Source organism: Diceros bicornis, chromosome 32, assembly GCF_020826845.1.
Source record: "Diceros bicornis minor isolate mBicDic1 chromosome 32, mDicBic1.mat.cur, whole genome shotgun sequence".
Taxonomy (NCBI): domain Eukaryota; kingdom Metazoa; phylum Chordata; class Mammalia; order Perissodactyla; family Rhinocerotidae; genus Diceros; species Diceros bicornis.
The window spans coordinates 25,441,069-25,463,199 of record NC_080771.1 but is presented as its reverse complement, the minus strand read 5'-3'; the positions used below and the strand labels follow the sequence as shown (position 1 = coordinate 25,463,199).

Below are 22,131 nucleotides of genomic sequence, written 5' to 3'. Positions count from 1 at the left end.
ATTCTATATTTGTGATCTTGTGCTCCATTTTTAATTTTATCATGAGCATTTTCTCATGTTATTTAAAAAGTCTTTATAAATAATGACTGCCTAATATTCTATATCACTTATTCTATAATTTGCTTAATCATTATGTGTGTACTTAATTATCAAGTTACCTTAATAATAAATACCTAGACAAAAAGGTAAGGCTGGGAAAGTTCTGTTTAGTTATATTTCTCAGGATCTTCAACTGAGCTTATTTTTCTTCCAAGGAATAAACTGGAACACACTACATTATGAGAGTTTTCAGGTATTTTCTATGCCTTCTCTTATTTCCATCTTCCATTCCCATTTGGTTTTCTTCAGCAGGAAGAGAGGCAGAACATATATCTTCCCCTTGGGGAGAGTCTTCACCAGAAGAAATCCGCTTTGGAAGTCTGACCTACAGTGATCCCCGTGAGCGAGAAAGGGACCAGCATGATAAAAATAAAAGGTAATGACCTTCCCATGCGACAGCTGTAATTTCATAACTCTTAGATTCTCCAAAATCAGGACTCTTGCTTTAAGACAGGTCTATTAAATGCCCTTTGGTATCAAGCTTGTTTTTTCTTAATGGAACTGACAGGAAATATTTTAAATTTTATCCAGGCTTCTGGACCCCGCCAATACTCAGCAATTTGATGACTTTAAGAAGTGCTATGGAGAAATCCTCTATCGCTGGGGCCTGAGAGAGAAACGAGCTGAAGTGCTGAAGTTTGTTTCCTGTCCTCCTGATCCTCACAAAGGGATTGGTGAATATGCATTTCTTTCTTTTCTGTCACTGTCTGAAAGATCCTATAACTTAATTTGTCTGTAACATAATACTTGGGATGAAGTTTTAGCTTCTCATTTATAATTAGAAATTTCTGAAGCATTTTGAGTCTGTTTTAAGCTTCTGAAAACCCTTGCATTTCATGACAAGATTAAATTTCTATTGTTAACAGTAGTAGTTTTATATATAGTACTCAGTTATTAATTGGAAGTAGGGGTAGTTATTCATTGATTCAACTAATGTGTATCAAACGCTTCTTAGGCACAGTGCTAGTACATTCCTTCCCCTCGTGGAACTCAAAGACTCTAGTGGAGGATAAAAATTAAATCATTACAAATTGGATAAATGTTTATAAGCAAATGGAAAGGATGGTTGGGGCGGGGAGAGCAGGGAGGGGTAATTTTAGAAGACATGTTGAGTCGTGTTGGGAAAGCCTCTCTAGGTACTGAGGTCTGAAGGATGAGAAGGAGCCATCCATGCAGACAGCAGCGAGAAGAGCGTTCCATGCAGAGGGAGCAGGTCTATGGGAGAAATAACTTATTTTAAACAAGTGAAGGAAGCCCAGTGTGACTAGAACAAAATGAGTGAGAAGAGTGCAATAGAGTTAGATTGTAGGATAATTGGGGACTTGTAAGTAAAGAATTTGGATTGTATTCTAAGTCCAATGATAAGCTTTGAAGGGCATTAAGAAGTAAGTGATGTGTTCTGGTTTCCATTTTAATAGGATCATTTGGCTGTTATATGGAGAAAGGATTGGAGGAGGGCAGAAATAGAGGTAGGACGACCATTTGAAGACTGTTAGAGTAGTCAAAGAGAGATCAATGGCTGGTCTAGGGGTGATATCAGTAGAGGTGGAGAGAGATGGATGGATTAAAAATATATGTCAGAGGTAGATTCAACATGACTTACTGATAAAGTGGATATGGGATTGAGGAAAAGAGACAAAACTTGGATGATTCCTAGGTTTCCAACTTGAGCACCTGGGTAGATAGTGGTGCTAATATTCTAAGAAAGAAAAGACTGGAAGAAAATCATGAGCTCAGTGGGACAGTCAGAGAAGTGTGTGAGATATCAGATTGTAGAAGTCGTGTAGGCAGTTGGATGTGAGTCTGGAGCTCGAAGGAGAGAGTAAGGCTCAAAGTAGGAATTTGGTGATCTTCAGCATATAGGTGGTATTCAAGCTGTGAAAATTGGTGCGTTTACCTGGGAGCTGGGGAGTGGGGAAGAAGTGTAAGGGGGGAGCAAATAAGAGAGCTGACCCACTCTGGGCCTTGAGAGAAACCAGTACTTGGAGCTTGAGTCTTGGAGGAAGAACCAGAAACAGAGACTTAGAATGAGACACCAGTGAGTTTTGAAGAAAAGCAAGACTGTGATAGGAAAGAAGCTAAAAGGAGATGTTTGTTTTTTGTTTGTTTTTTTTTTGTTGAGGAAGATTAGCCCTGAGCTAACATCTGATGCCAATCTTCCTCTTTTTGCTGAGGAAGATTGCCCTTGGCTAACATCCGTGCCCATCTTCCTCTACTTTATATGGGATGCTGCCACAGCATGGCTTGACAAGTGGTATGTCCCTGCGTGCCCAGGCTCGGAACCTGCGAACCCTTGGGCGGCTGAAGTGGAGCACGCGCACTTAACCACTCAGCCATGGGGCCAGCCCCGAAAAGAGATTTTTTTTTTTTTGTGAGGAAGACCAGCCCTGAGCTAACATCTATTGCCAATCTTCCTCCTTTTTTTCCCTTTTTCTCCCCAGAGCCCTAGTAGATAGTTGTATATTGTAGTTGCACATCCTGCTAGTTGCTGTGTGTGGGACGCTGCCTCAGCATGGCCGGACAAGCGGTGTGTTGGTGCGCGCCCGGGATCCAAACCCGGGCCGCCAGTAGCGGAGCGCACGCACTTAACCGCTAAGCCACGGGGCCGGCCCCCAGAGATGTTTTTTAAAGGGTGACATGGAAGACTACCAGAAAGAGTGGACTGAACACACATTGATTTCCTCTCTCCCCAGACCTCACCAAAGTATCTAAATAGGGCTTTTTTGAAAAGGCATACCGTGCAAGGAGAAATAATGTTGGCAATAACATTTGGGACTTGCCAGGCAGATAGGTTAGTGGTAGCTGATTTTACAGAGCCTGAGAAAACTGAACTGGCAGGCAGAAAAACAGTAAGATACATGGCAGAACCCCCAAATGGCTCAGGAATTAGTGGTACTCGGTACCTCTGGAAGTGGCACAAAGGTAAGATTAAAAACAAGAGTATTGTTTGATGGCCTTTTTAGAGTCCCCAGGTCCCCACTCCTAGTCTGTAGAGCAGGTTATTACCCTTCCTCTACCCCAACAAAAAACTGGAAGTTCATTCTCCGGAGAAGGTAAACGCACTTCCGGATTGAAAGGGCCCACCAAGTAGCTGGCATAATGAATGAAGAAAGACCCAGGGATAAAGAGAAGATCCCAGAAGCTTCCAGAGAGAGAAACAGGTCACATACAAAGGATGAGCAATATGAATGGCATCACATTTCTCAGGAGCAGTGAACTAGGTACTGGAAACCAGATGATGATGTAGCAGTGCCTTCAAAATTCACAAGAAAATGATTCCTAGCCTAGTATTCTGTACCTGGATTATCAATCAAGTGTGAAGGTAAACATCAGCCCATCTAAGAAGGAGAATAGATTCGGTCCAGGAAACTGGGGATTCGGATTGATGGTGAAGGGAGACTTAGAGAAGACCAGTCCAGCTTGAACCTTCGGGAGCATTGTCTCCAAGAAGAGAAAATTGGAAAAATATATAGTGTATTTCAGTGTTCGCTGTATTTATAGAAGATTCAGATATTTGAGGGAGAGTTTGGAGATGAATTATTAATAAGTACATAGCAAACTAAGCCAGTGAAAAAAAACATGACACTTACTAACTCTAGGAAAAACAAAATGTGCAAGAAAGGAATAGTTGTCGTGGTACATGTCTTGGCTTGAATAATGTTTACCTAGATAAATAATGTAAAAACAGAATACAGTCAGCTCTCCATATCTGCGAGTTCTGCATCCATGAGTTCAACCAACGGCGATGGAAAGGCCTACTATGGTTGCATCTGTACTGAACATATACAGAATTTTTCTTATGGTCATTCCCTAAACAATACATTGTAACAACTGTTTACACAAGATTTACATTGTATTAGGTATTATAAGTAATCTAGAGATGACTTAGACTATATGGGAGGATGTGCATGGGTTACATGCAAATACTATGCCATTTTATATAAGGGACTTGAGCATCTGTGGATTTTGGTATCTGCAGGGATCCTGGAACCAATCCCACAAGGATACCGAGGGATGACGGTACTGATCCAACCAAAGGATAAGAGTATCTGTATGGGGAAGATGAGGGACAGGTGGTATGTGTGTGGTTGGGGAGATTGGGGAGTTACAGAGAGCTTCCACTGCAGTCAGTCAATGGATAATGCTTAAATATGAAAATTAAGAAATAGCTTTATAAACATGTTGTTTAGAGATATAACAAAAACAGTTAAATTGGTTGCAAGGATTTCCTCTAGGGAGTGATGGGCGTGGGGGTGGAAGGAAATGCTGATTTTGGTAATAAGATGTATAAAATTATTTGACTCTTTAAGTTGTGTGTGTATGTAGTTTCATTTAAAAAACAAACCAGGGTGATACATAGATTTAGATATTGAATAACAAGGATTATTTTAATATGGATTATTTTGGTGTGTGTACCTGAAGAAATGCAAAAACACAAAATGCTATTTGGGCAATATATTTTTCAGGGCATCTAATTGCATGAAAGTATATCAGGGAGAGATTAATGATGGCCTGGAGCAATTTGTATTTTAAAATTAGTTTTCAGGAAAATATATGAATCATAGAGATGTGTAACTGATGTATCAATCCATCAATCAGCTAAGCTCTTATTGACATGTACTATTATCAAGCATCATGCTGGGTTCCGTGGGCTGTACAAAGAACTGTAAAGTGTGGTTGGGGCGGTTGATCAAGAAGTCTACAATCCAAACAGAGTTAAAACATAAGCTTACGAAGACTTAAATGATATTCAAGAATGAATAATATGTTTCCATGCCATTACAAACAAATTACAAGATTTCAAAATGGGGGAGGATTGTGAAAGATAGACTCACAGACAAAAACATTAAGAAAAGTATTTTTATCCTTAAAGTTTTTACTTTGGAAGAGTCGGACTGCCCAAATACAGCAAACAGCAGATATTGAAAGAAAAATATGACAAGGTTACCAAAGCTACAGTTGGTCTCCTGGTGGAAAACCAGCAATTTCCTCCCTTGCCCATCACATCTGCAAGGGTCCATCCCATATTAGCAGCAGATTTGAGAGAGAGAGTTGTTTTCATTTAGGGAATTAGATATTCATAGAAAGGACTCAAGTCTTCATTTATTTTGAGGGGATAATGCTAGACAGAGTATTCTTTTAAAAAAAAAAATCTCTGGATCCAAGATGCTTTTGGTTTTTGTTTTTTCCATTGTGGTGTGTGGCGCTTGGTCATAGTGGTGGCAGAGCAAGGTGATTGCTTTGCTTTGTCAGTCCCGCCCCAGTTCCTGCCCCAGACGTGCGATCTACTCACCTAAATTTTGTACAGCAATTTTCTGCTTCAGTTTATTAATTTAATGTCTTATTTGTTGGGCTGTTTTACATTACATTTGTGTAGTAGGTTTTGTTAATTAATATACACAATTCTTCTGTATAGTTAATAAACTAAAGCCAATGACACTAAGCCTCTGGAGTTAGCCTCTGCCTGGAGGTTTCGTAAAGCCTCGAGAATCATAATTTGGTTGTTCTATGAGCCAGAAGTATTTTTATTGTCCTTACTAGTTTGTCTACCAGGAACCAAGAATGATCCATTTAGTCTCTACCAGGTTTCCCCCGCAAAGCCTTCCCTGAGATCCCCAAGTTTGTCAGTGTGTTCCTGTAAAAGACACCCTGACAGCTTTGAGGGTTTGAACGCACTCCACGTCCCTTTGTATCTCCTAGAGTGGCGAAAGTTGGCCCATACACCAGGATGGCCCAAAGGCGTCCACATGTCCTCCCCAGCTGTAATGAATGGCCATTTCATTATGTGTAACAATAAGATGCAAGAGAGAAATATACAATTATGCTCAGTGACTTAGTGTTTTTGTATTTTCTATCCTCGTGAATTTATATCCACTCAGAGATGGTCCACACCCCCAAAGATTATTCATTAATTAACTAATATTAGTTCAAGGTCTTAAAGTTATTAAGGATTTTAGAAATTATGTTTAAGCTGACACATTATACAGAAACACAATTACTAATGATATATTGAATTTTTCAAAGAGATGACATTTTAATAATTTTACCCAGATAGACATGGAAAATAACTAACATTTACAGTTATCTGAAGTGCCAAAGAACCATCCCTTTTATTCATTTTTTTATTTTTTATTGTTGTGAGGAGGACTAGCCCTGAGCTAACATCCAATGCCAATCCTCCCCTTTTTTCTGAGGAAGAGTGGCCTTGGGCTAACATCTGTGCCCATCTTCCTCTACTTTATATGGGACGCCGCCACAGCATGGCTTAACAAGCTGTGCGTTGGTGCGCGCCCAGGATCCGAACCAGCCAACCCCGGGCCGCCACAGCGGAGCACGTGCACTTAACCGCTGTGCCACTGGGCCAGTCCTGAACCACCCCTTTTAAAAGACATTATTATAATTCAGTTCACTTGAACACACAGATTTTACATTCTCATAATTTTTAATGTTGAATCTTATCAAACCAATAAAACCAGTACAGGAAATTTAAGAAATTTAAACTAATTAGGCTTTTCTTGAGAACATAAACTAAGTCTTACATAATATAAAAAGTTATGCTTCGAGAGAGAAGACAGCTATTTTAAAACCAAAATTATCAAACCAGTCTGATTTGTCTTATGATTTACCTTAGCTAGGACTACCATAAAAATTTTTCCTTAGTTACCGTGTATTTAAAAAGTAGCTATTGGCACTTTTTTTTTTATGAGTATCAATTGTCATGAAGCAGAGGAACTGGCTCTAATAGAACCTTCCTCTATTGTAAGAGGTGGAGGAGAGGAGAACAAACCTAGCGAGATTGGAAGATTTGGGGTGCAGAGATGAAGGGCCCCCAGGCGAAGGCTTCTCTTATCACAGGGAGGTGAGAGGCCATCAAGTGAGAGAGAGGGCTGCAAAGGTGTGAGGGAGGAGTTTTCGGAAGATGGCCGGGGTAGGAAGTAGCCATTGGCGTGGAGCTGGGAGTCTCTCGGTGGGCGTCTAGTTAGTGAGTCCCACGTCTTGATGGTGGGCCCTCGTTCAGGAAAGTCTAGGGGCAGACATGGAGTGGGCAGGCGATAGAGCTCATCTACTGTTGAGGTTTTGCCAGGTGGTACCTTTGAGGGAGAGAGAGGGACAAAGGAGCTGAGGGTATTTGCAAAAAAGTGATTATAAAGTAGGTCCACATGTTTCAGGCTGGCCAAAGGAGAAATTGCAGCTGGAAAGGGGCTGATGGAACGAGCGTGAAAGTGAAGGCGGTTGGTTAGAGATGCGAGGGCAGTGACCTGAGGGGCCAGGTGTGCAGAGTTAGTGGTGTGGATTTTTAAAACACCAAAGATCGTGCCAAGGATTGGGGTGGAAGGTAGACTGAGAACCAAGAGCAGAAGTCTTCAGTGCGTGGGTGCATGTGTCTAGAATGTCAGTAGATGACAACAGAGAAAAAGAGGAAAGGCTGGTGAGGCCAGATGGTGTTAGCCTAAAGAGGAAAGGTGACAGTCTGGAGGCAGTAATGGTGTACTCGTCCCTCCTGCCCCTGTCATCCTTAGGACTTGAGACAGAAACAGCCTTTCCTTCCAAGGCCAACAGAGGCAGCAGAATTTAGTTAGGGTCAGATGGTGAGGGGACCATTCCAAGAAGAGTGTAGAAAGCACGTGGGAGGTTTGCACTCGAGGTGGCACAGTGCAAGGCCAGGCAGGGGTGTAAGGCGCCTGTCCAGAGCACAGGGGATGAGCAGGGGAGATGGGCAGTTAACATGGTTCGCCTGGACTCAGGGCAGTGACTGAGGTAGGCTGGGAAGTGTGGATGGTGAGATTAGCCGTGAGGTCTCTTCTAGAAGGCTGGGGACCAGTGGTGGCAGGATGGTCCTGACCCTTCCTCCTGGAGTGGGGCGGCACTGCGGTGTCCTGGCCGGGTGCATCTTATGCTGCTCGATCATTGACAGGCAGGGAGGGAAGAGATTGTGAGATAAATCAGCTCTCGCCTCAGTGTTTACTGAGTCCTTCAGTTCTTTCAACAAACGTTTGTTAACCGCCTTCTATGTGTTGGGCCCCTGCAGCTGTTGGGGGTGGGAAGAGGAATGAGATGCAGCTGCCACTACTGCAGGCCCTCGGGTTTTCACCCAGGGCCTCTGAGAGCCAGGTGCCTGCTGCACCCTTTGCCTGCACCCTGCCACTGCAGTGCCAGCGGCTTCTCTTCATGAGACTTATTGAGATTGTAGAAGAAGGGGCTCTGCTGTTTAAAAAAAGGAAATTGAAATCATTGGTAGAATCCTAAGATGAATACATCTTTCTTACCTCACAATACCAGTTTGTTTTGCAGAACTAAACTCATCATGTCTCTTGTTTTGGCCATTTCCAACCGTTTCCAGAGTTTGGCGTGTACTGCAGCCACTGCCGGAGTGAGGTCCGTGGCACGCAGTGTGCCATCTGCAAAGGCTTCACGTTCCAGTGTGCCATCTGCCATGTGGCAGTGCGAGGATCATCCAATTTCTGCCTGACCTGCGGGCATGGTGGACACACTAGCCACATGATGGAGTGGTTTCGGACCCAGGAGGTGTGTCCCACCGGGTGTGGGTGCCACTGCCTGCTTGAAAGCACTTTCTGAGCTTACAGACCATGGGAGTTGTCGGAAATCCCAGAGGATCCCATAAATGCCGGTGACAAGCTCCCTGCCAGGAGAGAGGCTCCAGAACCCGTTCCCAACCGGACTGGGGTATGTTCCCCTCACAGACTGCCGCAGCACCAGCTGTCGTGAGCCTTTGCTTCTCTTCTGTATGGCTGTTGGCCGCATGGATGTCACTGGAGGAGGACGAGGGCAGACATGCAGAGCTGAGTAGCCAGGTGAAAGTTTTCTTGGAGAAAAGCACCTGCCTCCAGAGCAGTGTTTACCTTTAAGGTGTTAGCCTTAAACCACCGAACAGCATCCTATCTGATGCCGTTACAGATACTGAGGTCGGATGCAAAGGACAGTCTCCTGAGCCAAAGGACAGTGAACATTAATTTAGTTAACAAATGGGCCTGTGACATCACTTGGTACATTTAATGAACCGAACCGATGAACAGTGACCTTTTAAAATATGATACTTAAGTTATAAATATATGATGTACTTAAGGATTCTTGATGTATTTTTTGTTTGTTATTTTTCTTCCAGTGGCTCTCCGTTGGCTAATAAAATTCTAGTAAATGTTTAAAAAAAAGGGACAGAGACAGTTGAACAACGTTTGAGTGAATCTTTTTTTACCCTACTTCTAGTTGAAATTAACTCTTTTGAATAGGACCAAAGTCAGTGCTCAGTTTTTCAAAGGAAGTGCTGATTTACTTTTGTTACCTAACAGGAGAAAATAGAATTTGACATTTAAGTTTCTTCCCAACCCCAAGAGTCTTTTAATCATTTCTTTTAGCAAAAGGAAAATGAGATGGCTTCGCAGCTTTGATATTCAAGTCTTCTGTGCCACTGGGCAGGTTGGCTGAGTTCCGGTACGTACCTTCACTCTTCACTTGGGGTCCCTTGCAAACTTTGCCCGGTGTTTATCTGTGTTCCAACTGGTTATGACTCACATGTCCACCAATTCTTCAGAATGATTTTCAACTCTTCACATTTTGTACGTGCCAGAGAAGAGAAATCTTTTTGATATTTTCACTGAAATTTATATTTGTTTCTTAGAATTTTATAATTCCAAATCGATTAACTTAAGAAATATGTCTTAAGAAACATGTCTCAAAATGTATTGTACATCACTGTTTTATTTATTTATTTAAATAATTTTATTTATTTATTTTTTCCCCCAAAGCCCCAGTAGATAGTTGTATGTCATAGTTGCACATCCTTCTAGTTGCTGTATGTGGGACGTGGCCTCAGCATGACCGGAGAAGCGGTGCATCAGTGCATGCCCGGGATCCGAACCCGGGCCACCACCAGTGGAGCGCGTGCACTTAAACCGCTAAGTCACGGGGCCGGCCCCATCACTGTGTTTTAAATACGAGTCAGGACCCCATTAATGGACTATGAAAGCAATTTAGTGGATAAAAATCAATGTTAAAAAAAATGAAATAGGGTAGAAGAGAAATGATCAGAAGGCACCATACATAGTTAGGGTAAATATTGTTTTGTGTAACTTGTTTATGAGTGCTTACACACACACTTGCACACATGTAAAATGGATCACAGTGTAAATTTATTTCTTACTGGAGGTTGTGGTCAAAACATTTTCAAAACACTGTTTTGGATGATGCTCCTTCTTCATCCCCTGTGTTACTGGACACAAAACACCATAACATAAGAAAAGCCTAGATCCTGTGTGTTGAAAGCAGAGGTTTAACCCTGGGCTCTGATCTGAGGTCAGATGCCAGCGTCTCCACAGAGTGAGCTGAATAACTAGGTGCAGCAGGTAGGCTAGGAAGCTGATAAAGGAGGCGGCCAAGGCAATCTGAATTTGTTCACTCTCTGCTTTCCACTTGCTTGTGTTGATGCTGCTATAATGGCGACCACAGAATAGGTGAACTAATTTACACTGAGATAAAAGATCTGTTGTGTTCCTCAAATCACACCATTTGCAGAGAACAATCTTGTCCTGTTTCCCGCTGCTCAAGCTAACGTAAAAGTCTGTCCCTATCTGTATCCATCAAGAATTCAATGTTTTTATTCTTTTAGTTTATTGTTACAGGAACCTTGTCTTCTAAAACTGGAAAACCTTAATAATGGGTATGAAGAAATTTAAAGCTTAGAACATTACATAATGTCTTCTTTCAGTATGTGTATTCCTTTTGAATTTCCAAGTTACCAGAACAAAAGTCTAATATTTTAAAAATATTAACATTTGGGGCGGGCCCCATGGTGTAGTGGTTAAGTTCGGCGCACTCCGCTTCTGTGGCCCGGGTTCGCAGGTTCAGATCCCCGGCGCAGACCTACACCACTCGTCAGCCATGGTGTGGTGGTGACCCACATACAAAATAGAGGGAGATTGGCACAGATGTTAGCTCAGGGCTAATCTTCCTCAAGCGAAAAAAGGGGAAGATTGGCAACAGATGTTAGCTCAGGGTGAATCTTCCTTACCGAAAAAAAAAAAAATTTACATTTGGAAACATGTTGGTCTGGATACTGGCCACGGTCAGTATTCTTAAGCATCTAAATCCTTTTTTGTTTGTTTTTAAAAATGATACAAGCAACGTTCCAAAGTACCTTTGAACTTGGCAAGGGAAACGGGGCTAGCAGCCTTATTTGTGCACTATCGACAAAAAGATGTGTAGGTGGCCTGCTGGAAAGAATGGGGGAAAGCATGAGCCTTCTGGGCAACCACCAGCTTTATTTCGTGCCCCGGTCCTCAGACCCCTCCTAAAACAAGTGGCTTAATGCTTTTGTTGGTAATGCCACGTAAATAGAGAATCAGTGTTGCTTTAAGAAATTTTTAAAATTTCGTCTGATAGAAAAATGCGTTCAGTCTGAAGATGATGAGTTCACATGCTGGCAGCTCCTTCCCTTATTCAGTGATTCCCTGGGTGGCTGGCGGGATTTAGGAGAAAGCTGGTTCCTTTTCAGCGGCTTAATGCACCAGGAACTTGAGGGAAAGACAGGAGTCGTTCATTTTGTCAGAAGACTGATGCTGTAGCCGCCCTTGGGCTGAAGGGTCAGGGAGCTCATTGGTGGTCTCTATGCAACAGAACAATTTCTTAGATGATTGATTTTGCTAGCCGTGGAAAACTAGTTCAGAAAACAGAGTTATATAGAACCCCACTTTATGGCTCACCTTTTCATACCTTCCTTAAAGTTGGAAACTGCAGAAGGGTCTTATACATACATTTGAAGGATAATCCCAGGGAGAAAGCACACACCTCAGTTTCCTCATTCTCCTTAGAACCTACTGTCCTTATCAGAATCAGAAATAAATCTATCAGATTGGCAGTCCATAATACTGGCAAGTTTTTCACCACAGTATTACTGATTTGATATTTTTTTCTTAAATCTAAGAAGGTCTGATTACATCATCAAGTATTTAACATGAGATGAGCACTTGGACAAAGATGAATGAATATACAGAATGTGGTCTCTGCCCGGCTGGAGCACAGAATCTAGTAGGAATTTAAGTGTTTATATAAATGCTTACATGTACTTACATACACAGTGTTGGCCTTTAAGGGAAGGAAGGAGTAACTCCACCGAGGCAGAGAATGTGCAGAGAAGGAGGCTGTGGCTGAGTTTAAGGGTAAGTGTTCTCCAGGTGAGGAAGAGCAGGAAGGCACAGGGAGGATGAAGCCAAGGATGGACAAGCAAGCATGGCCCTAGGGGGCACTGTACGTGGTTCCCTACAGGTGGAGCATAGGCTGAGAAAGGAGGCTGGGGAGCGGGGCAGGAGTCAGAGCATCGTGGGCCCTCCACGCTGTGCCAGGGAGTCTGGGCTTTACCTGTAAGCCTGGCCTCATCAGTCTTGCATCATCTGCTGACTGCATAACGGGTATTGCGCACAAATACAGACCACTAATTTTACTTTTTAAAAAATCAGCAGAAGTGTTTAAATGAATCACATCATCAAAGACCATGTCTTTCACCAAGATTTCCTTATATTTAGCTTGATGGCATATAACAATCTATAGGTGAGGTTCCATATCTGGTCTATTTTTTCTCCACCCCCTCCGTTTAAGTAAGAAAATCTGGAACTCATTATTATAGGTCATTGAGAACACGTAAGCAAGTGTTGGGTGGTTATTGAACACTAGTCGGTGTCCCTGTCTGCAGTCTCTTGATATTCTTGATATTTTCATATAAAACTCTTGATATTTTTGAATCAAATATAGATGATAAATTATGGGGAGGTTTTTCCCCAAAGACCTCGTTCAGCATTTTGTTTGATGGGCAAACGAGCATATTTCTCAGAAACTGCAAAAGCCATAATAGGATGCCCAATCCCCTTTTTGTTCTGTCGTGGCATTTGGCTGTACTTTTAGAAATATGCCTAGTAATAACATGATCTGCTTGTTTCTCTAACAAGTAAAGAAAATCATCAGGTTTTGGGAAGACTCAAATACTAGTCAATCAAGCCACTTACAACACAGTTCATTCTTAAGAACTCCTGATAACCGCAACATTAAAAAACTGTTTTATACTGATATTATTTTACACTTGGTCTGAAAAGCACTTGATAGATTTTCCAGAGAGGCCATGTATTTAGTTATAAATGATAATGGCCATGATTTGAGGAAATTTCATAAACTACGCACTGGGGAATAGGTGCAAGTGGATAAGCAGTTGAATAAAATCTGATTTCAGGTATTTATCATCATACCTCCTATTCATACTCTTCTTTTCAGTTACGTACTCCACAGGGTTGCACTTAAAGATTTGATTGTCCCAATGCATAGAGTCATAGTCTATGTTTTTTCCAAAGTCCGGTTGTCTGGTTACATCTAGGATGTACGCCAAGTGTTGGTTACTACTTTCATCACTTTTTATTTTTCAGTTAACCTTTTTTGAGCCATTGATCCGTTTTTGTAAATTGGAGATATGATACACACTAGTAATAATGAAAATGCAAATTGAATAGACATCATAGTCATTTGATAGACAAGATGAAATGGCCAGCATAGTCTTTATATGCGCACACGCAATCTTTGAGGATGTGATTGAGAACATACTAATTAAGAAATGAGATATTTATTAAAATCATAGTTAATATTATGTGTCCAATTTGAGAAAAAAATATACACCAAATTATTTTATCTTTTTCCTCTGGAAGGCTTGATTATCACAGACCAATTAGGAACACCAGTGGTTTGAGGATCTCACTTAAAAAATAATTGCTGTAGGTGGTGGGGAACCATTGAAGAGTATTAAATGAGAGAGAGACATGGTCAGGTTTTAATTTGACCTCATGCAGATTAGAGTTGGAAGGACTGGAAAGGGACACTGGGAAGGGGTCTGTTTCTGTGCCTTAATTAAAACAGTGACAGTGCGAATGGAGAGGAGGGTGAAAGAGTCAAGAGCTCTTTAGGGAGGATAATGGGCAGGACTGAGCTCAGCCCTGGGTTTGAGGCCACGAGAGGGGTGGCTGATGGCTGTTCCACCATGAGGGCAGACTCCCTTGTTGGCCTCACATCTAGGAGGCCTCACCTTTCCCTTGCCCACAGGCCCCCAGGCTCCGTCCCCATCTCTCCAGTGTGCTTTTGTGTGCTGCTGCTGCTGCTGCTGCTGGGAGTTGCTACCAAGCACCTGAAATGAGGCTTCCTTTGGGGCAAGGAGCCCCTGAGGGGGCCCTTTCCTGTGTTTCTGCCTCCTCCCTAACCACTCACCTCCCAGGCCACAATATCTACCCAGGCTTGCTGGAGCCCCACAACCCCCTGGGCCTGCATGGGGCAGTGTTGAGATGTAGTCCTCATTGTTTGCACCCCTTCAACCCTTCGTTGCACAGGAGGAAGGAATAACTACAGCCCAGAGAGAGGGAAAGTAATGTCTCAGCTCACACACGGGTCTGTTACTTGACCCACACATTTTTAAGAGACGATTTTTATCTCTTTATTGTTTTTTCTAATTATAGAAACATTGTAAATTTTGTTACTATTTTGTCCTCTCCACCCTGTCCCCATGTGATTTTCTAAGCAGGGTTTATTTTATTTTCGCAAATCAGAAAAATACAGACACACAGGCAAAAAGAGATGACAACAGTCTCCTTATTAAGAAAATGTATGGTAAGCCTCTGTGCTGCTTCCCAGAGTGAAAGCAGCTGTAGTTAAGAAAAAGCACAGGGAGCTTATACCTCTCTGCACCACCATCTCATTGTGCCAGAATTTATTCTTTTGAATTTTTTATTTTTAGGTCATTGTAGATTCACATGCAGTTGTAAGAAATAATACAGAGTGATCTGTATACTCTTCACCTAGTTTCTCCCTATGGTAACATCCTGCATAAATGTAGTAAATATGACAACCAGGAAATTTACATTGGTACTGTCCGTCAGCCTTATTCGTCTGTTTTACATGTACTCCTGCGTGTGTGTGTATATTTATCTCTGCAATTTTATCTCGTGTAGATTTGCACATCCACCACCACCACAGGCAAGACAGAGAGCAAGGATCCTTCATGCAGCCCTGTTAACAGACACAGTCACCTCCCCTCCACTCCACCTCCCTATGCTCCTGGCAACCACTGATCTGTTTTCCAGATCTAAGATAGTGTCATTTCAAGAAATGTTCTATAAATGGAGTCAGACAGTATGTGACCTTTTGAGTGGCTTTTTCATTCATTGTGATTCCCTTGAGATCCAGGCAAGTTGCTGCATGTACCAATAGTTTGTTCCTTTCTACTGTGTAGTATACTCCCTGGTATGGATGACCACAGTGTGTTAAACCATTCACCTGTTGAAATATATTTGAGTTATTTCTAGTTTTCAGAATTGATTTTTGAAAATTATATAATTTCTTCAAAAACAAAAAAGTTTTCATTGCAATCAGTGAAACAATACATGGAAATAAAATTAAAAATCTTCCTCCTGTCTCCTCAGCAACCAGTGTTAACAACCTTGTGCTTATCCTTACACACTTTTCTCTCATACAGATGGGTAAACAAATACTGGAAGGAATTTTTTGTTTGTAAAAAAATGTGATTATATTATACACTTTATGCCTTTCTCACTTCAAAATACATTATGACATTCCTCCAGTAATGGATGTAATGTGAAGAAGAACTTTCCATTCACAGCAGCACTTCTCTAGGAAATATTAAAACTGGGTACGCCAGGACTTCCAGTCTGGATGGGATGGGGTAGACTTGGTTCTGCCTGCTCCTCCCTGCAAAGTACAACTGTTCACTCTGGAAATAACGCAAGAGCCAACCAGAGAACTCTGAAAGGTGGAAAAAGAAAGGTGAACTGGTTAGGGACGCCAGGGCTGGAGGAATGACATAGAGGGAGGATGTTTTACAAACTCCCTACCCAACAGAACAAAATGACCTGCACCCAGCATTTCCCAGCCCTCAACCTGGCAGTAGAAGGCAGCCCAGGGGAAACTAGAGCCCCGCCAACGCCAGGGGAGCACCAGCAAGGGGGTTGGTTGGGAACCCGGTGACACCAAGCACTTGGGCAGTCCCCATTTAGGCTTAGCAGCTGGGAAGGCGCTCCCCCCCCCACCCCGCCCCGCAGGTCTGAGACTCTCCTCCCCACTGGATGACACCTGGTGAGACACCCCCCTGCTCCCCCACTGAGACACCAGGTGGCTGGGGGCACTGGCAAGGGAAATCTCACCACAGCAAGTTCCTGGCTCAGAAAACCTCTTTGTCCCCAGGTGGGAAACTAATGGTAGATAAAAGCCAGTTAGTAAAGTTTGTTAGGTAGATTCCCTTGGTGTTCTCCAGACTGATAAGGGTCTGAAGTTGTCTCTGGTGATTAACTTTTGTCCTTCCTGGTAGATGGGACATTTATGTCCTGCTTTCAGGCAAATAGGGGGTAGGCAGTGAGCTTTTCCTAGGTTTGCTGCTGCTTAATTGCCTTTAGCTCAAAATAATTCTTATGTCAAAGAGGGATGTTTTAGAGTGACGAATTCTCATTTCCTTCACCAGGAAGCAAGATTCAATCCTTAATTAGCACAGTCACCCCCTAACACGCATACCAAGATCCGTGACTTCTCCGTCCTCCAGCAGAACCACCCACTTGTGTGTACTCTTCGCCCAGCAAGCAAAGAAACTAGGGGCTCACGTGTGATCACTGTAATGAATTTTGTCTTTCCTTTAAAGATAGTGAGACTTGTTTTAAAGTTGAGGCTTGGAGCAGTTAAAGTGACTCGACCAAGGCTTTCTCCATAAGGGAGCAGAATCAGATTTGAAGCCAGGCTGTCTGCCTCAAGAGTGCCCATTGTGCTTTAATAAGTAGCAGGAATGAGAGGAGGGTGGGAGAGTCAGATATTTAGGTGCCAGACTCAGCAGAATTGAGGTTCAGCCTGGGTTTGCCAATATTAGAGGGGGCAGCTGCATATCTCATTTCTCATTCCAATTTTAGTTTAGGTTTTTTTTTTTTTACCTTTTTTTGTGCTGAGGAAGATTCGCCCTGAGCTAACATCTGTTGCCAATCTTCCTCTATTTTGTCTATGAGCCGCCACCACAGCATAGCCACGGATAGACGAGTGGTGTAGGTCTGCCCCTGGGAACCAAACCCGGGCCACCGAAGTGGAGCACACTGAACTTAACTACTAGGCCACCAGGGCTGGCCCCCAATTTTAGTTCTTTGAATCTGTTCTCTTATGGTGGTTGTAATTATTTTCCAGTAATACCTGTGGTTGAAAAGCAGTTAAAACTTTCAGGAATAGATGACAAATGTGATGTCTGCCATCACTTTGAAAATATACAACTAATCCTGGAAGACTGGTTATTACTTCCCAAACCAGATATCAGAAATCCCCAATGCTGCCACCAGAGAGAATGCTGGTGGTGTATGGGAATGCCCCTGGATAAACTCTTTCAGGTTAGACTAAGAGGAAAAAGATAAGAAAACCACAGACATGAATATCCTGCTCTTCTTTTCATCCTAAAAATATTTCTCTTACAGTCACATAAATCTCAAAACAATCTCTAATTGCTACTTTTAATTTGGTATGTTAAGCCAAGATACAATATAAAGGATGAGAAAACAATTAGATAGAAATGACGTATCTTTTCTCATTGAGCTCAGCTCTTTGCTGTCACAGCTCTGAATGTCATTGCCATTCAGGAAAGCACTCCCTCTCACCCTTGGTGCTATCAGAAGGTTGAAGGTTTTGCCGGCATAAACGTCCACGCTGCTAGTCGCTGGGATGCTGTTGTGCCCAAACTGGGAGTAACTCTGGTTTAACGGCCTGAGGCCAGGACAGACATTACTTTCTTAATTTAGAGAGAATCGTTGATGGAGAGCACCCACAAGACTGTCTCTATGTTTTTTCTTCTTTTCCTAATGGAGATCAGAAATGGAAAAAAGGGAGAAGAGATCAACATTGGTGTCCAAAATAGGTGGATTTTCTTTCCCATCAGGAAAATGTCCCAGAAACTAATGTCCTTGCTGGCTTTTAAAGGCTTGGGCCAATCTGTATCTTAGAGGAATCAAACTTTTTTGATTCCTTTGGACACATTTGATAGAAGAGTTTAAACGCTTGTGCAGTACAAATAGTGGATATATACTCCTTGTTTTCCCCACAAAAGACTTTGATAGAGTTGGAAATCCTGAAATAGAGATGGCTGAAGGAGCTCAAGGTATAATTTTTAGGGCACATTTACCTTTTTAAAGCTGAGAAATGATTGACACCAGGTGGCAGCAGAGATCTAGATTCAGAGAACCTGATAGATTCTTCCATCTAAGGATAAAGGTTAATCCAGATGAGTCTACACCTGTTTCTTTAGTTGTGAAATGGAAGATCTGCTTACCTGTAATCCACCCTAGATTCATCGATCCAGTGACTGACCGTATACCATCAGAAAAGAACCGTTTGAAATCCTCCTGCCCCAACCTTCTTAAGTATGAACACTTCTCACACATTATTGCTAAAATCTGAGCTTTTAATTTTATTATTATTATTTTTTTTTGCTGAGGAAGATTCACCTTGAGTTAACGTCCACCGCCAATCTTCCTGTTTTGTTTTTTTTTTTGCTTGAAGAAGATTCTCCCTGAGCTAACATCTGTGCCAATCCTCTATTTTGTATGTGGGTCACCGCCACAGCACGGCTGACAAGTGGTGTAGGTCCATGCCTGGGATCCAAACCTGCAAACCCAGGCCACCAAAGCAGAGCATGCGAACTTAACCACTATGCCCTGGGGCCAGCCCCAGAGCTTTTAATATTAATTTTAATTTGCATTTTAAATGAGAAGCCTAGTTAAAATTCAGTTATTAATAAGGAAGATGGATGTGGTCAAACCAAATCTAAGAGGCTGGTCAGTAAGATGGTTCAGAGGATTCTACCAATATCGATTCTAGAAGTGAATGAGAAAGGCAGAAGCTGAAGTAAGGAGAAAAAGTAAAATAAAAATGTAAGCTGAAATAAAGTGTATGTCTTTTTATGTACATTCACCATTGACCTTTACACCAACCCTATCAGGGACACAGCCCCTTTTAGTTGGTGAGATGGAGGCTCAAGGTCACAGACAGAAGGACAAAGCTATAGTTTGCTATAGTTTAGCCTGTCTTATTTTACTCTATCACATTGCTTTAACAGGAAGAATGTGTGGGAATCCCTGATAGATGGCTCACAAGAAAACATTGTGTACAGTTGGCCCATGAAACAGCTGAGATGCGTAATTCATATGTTGGATAATTGCATCAAATCAAGATTAAAAAAAAAACTCAACAGATTGTAGTCATGGATCCAGACTAAAATGAAACATTTTATGAAGGATGAATGGAAAGTCTGCAGTTGGTTAGAAACAATTAACTATAGAAGTATAGTATGAGGGAGTTCACATGGAAAAGACCTAGAGATTTCAGCTAACTGCATGCTCAGTATGGGCCAACAGTGTGCATTTATGGCCAAAAAGTCAACAAAATCTCAGACTTCCTTGTTTGCGTGGAGGGAGATGATAGTCCTATTTATGCCCACTTGTGGATCATTCTGTTCAATCCTGGGGCATTTTTAGAGGAATAGTGTTCAAAGAATGTGAAAGGTAGTGAAGAGTTTGGAAACAATGTCAAATGAAGAATTATTTCAGGGCCGGCCCCGTGGCTTAGCGGTTAAGGGTGCGTGCTCCACTACTGGTGGCCCGGATTCAGATCCCGGGCATGCACCAACACACCGCTTCTCCGGCCATGCTGAGGCCGTGTCCCACATACAGCAAGTAGAAGGATGTGCAACTATGACATACAACTATCTACTGGGGCTTTGGGGAGAGAAAAGGAAAAAAAAGGAGGAGGATTGGCAATAGGTGTTAGCTCAGAGCCGGTCTTCCTCAGCAAAAAGAGGAGGATTAGCACGGATGTTAGCTCAGGGCTGATCTTCCTCACAAAAAAAAAAAAAGAATTATTTCAAAAATTGGAAAATTTTGACCTGGTGAGCAGAGGTTATGGAGAAGGCATGAAACATTGACTTTTAATGTCTAAAAGTAAATTAGATTTATGCTGTAGTTCCAAAAGCAAAAGTAGGATTAGTGGAAACAAGTTATGAGGAAAAAGATTTCAGCTAAGTCTAACAGGAAAAAAATTAAAATAATTGATTGTAGTGACTTTCACATATGATGGGTATCACATAACTCATCTTAGAGGATTTCTGTTTAGGGAAATAACCTTGATGAGCCTCTTTGGGTATGACAGGTGAGCCTCTGGTGTGGTCAGAGAGGAGAAGATACAAAAAATAAATCTTAATTTTCCTGTCTAATAAGATGAGGGGAATTTTCACGTTCCCTGGGGAGCTATGAAAAGAAGAGAGAAACATGAGGAGGGTTGGGGAGAGAGAAATCTGGGAGAAGGTCTAGCCCCCTGGAGAGACATGCTGAGTGAAACATTTGGCTGAGATAGAGAATGGCTGAAAAAATTCTCGGAGCGGTGATACTTAACATTCAGTTTGAAATTACTTCCTGTTCTGAGTCATAATTACCCTCCACTGCTACTAACCCTTCAGTAAAAGTCTGCCACACACAGTAACATTGCGTGACTGGGGTTTTGGGGGAATGAAGAGAAATGAGGTTCAGGGTGGAGAGAAGTGACCAGTAAGAGAAGACAATGACCGTGGGCGTTGAGGTTGAACAAACAAATTGCAGCCTGGACTGACTAGATCAATACTAGGTTTCTGGCAGATCCATGAGAATGTTGGAGAAGGCAGCCCAGAGCCTGCCTTACTTAGATCTTAAAGAAAAAGGTTACTTCAGCAGGATGGAGGAATTGGGGATGTCTGGATTACACTAGGGAAACAAAATTAAAATTATCCAACAGCAAGATAGCAAGCTCCCCATCACTGGAAGAGTAGTCTTGGTAGCACCTGTTGAGGGTGTTGTCAAGGGATTCTTGCATTGATTGGGGGGCAGCACCAGATGAGCTATGAGGATCCTGATAAAAGAAACTCACTACTTTTCCCTCTACTTGCCTTGTTATGTCCTTTCATTCAAAGGTCAACTTTGGGTTGGCAAAAATTTAATGTGCCTCAATACGTTAATACTTAAATAACGGGTTTTTTAAAGGCCTGATTCTACTTTTCCATCCATCCATTTAATAAGCATCTGTTCAGTTTCAGGCATTTTGAAGTCCTTTTGTAGGGACTCGTTAATTAGACATGGTTCCTGCCGTTTTATGACGTTACATTTCAGTATGCACTATGCTTATTATAATGAGGGTTTTCTTAGTTAGGAATTTGCAGTAGTGGGAATAGCGTCTGTGAATCTGAAGACCTTTGTTCGCACCCCAGCTTTGCTGTGTAGCTGTAGGTAAGGCACAGAACTTCTGTAAATCTCTAATTACTCATCTATAAAATAAAGGTGCAGAACTATTCCAGGTGTTATAAATTCCAAAGCTCATGGAGTTCAGGCACGTAACGTAAATACATGAAGCAAGCAGATGTTGTGATTTGTTTCGTAATGACACCTTAAGTGGAAATCTTTAGAAAGACGCCGCGTATTAAGCACATTGCGCTGTTCTCTTACACCAAGAATTGTGTTCTCTCCCACCCACTTTTTTCTTGAAACATTCAGCCTTCGGGCTCTTTCATTCTTCTTCCCACGTTGGTAGAGTCATGGTGTCAGGGGTGTTAGTGGCGCACAACAGACTCTGCCACAGCTATTTTAAGCGGGGAAGAGACTTATGAAGGAGAAGTAACTCACAGAAACTCTAGGAGGGCTGGGACATCAGGCTTGCTTCAGCGTTCATTATGCTCTGGCGTAGAGTTCTTTATGCTCCCTTGGCAGGGTCTCCGGGAAGAATTAACCCCCGCCGCCTAAGCCTCGCCACTATGATTTACTTTGGAAACCCTCAGGATTCAACTCTTCACGTCCTGTCTCTTTGCTTATGTCAACACAGGAAGTTAATAAATGTATTTCACTCAGCCAGGTGATCCAGGTCAACAGCCACAGGGATTAGTCGTGTTGACGGTGTGATATACTAGTCAGTACAACATGATGAAGAGGGCATTTTTCCTCT

The 22,131-nt window shown here is 42.2% G+C and overlaps 1 protein-coding gene across 7 annotated transcripts in view; it reads left to right on the top strand.

Annotated features, from left to right (window-relative positions):
• The window catches only part of WDR59 (WD repeat domain 59), a 94,337-nt gene extending 78,914 nt beyond the window's left edge, over positions 1–15,423 (top strand). For 2 of the 7 annotated variants that reach the window (XM_058528282.1, XM_058528278.1), the window contains 3 exons: positions 349–475; positions 631–773; positions 8,441–9,435. In XM_058528282.1, coding sequence (XP_058384265.1) covers positions 349–475; positions 631–773; positions 8,441–8,676 — 506 coding nt within the window. In that variant the 3' untranslated portion in view covers positions 8,677–9,435. Of the gene's footprint in view, positions 1–348; positions 476–630; positions 774–8,440; positions 9,437–9,473; positions 9,716–15,089 lie in introns of those variants that run through there. The other 5 variants (XR_009216437.1, XR_009216438.1, XM_058528281.1 and 2 more) reach the window with 5 other exon arrangements.
• The last annotated feature ends 6,708 nt before the right edge of the window (positions 15,424–22,131 follow it).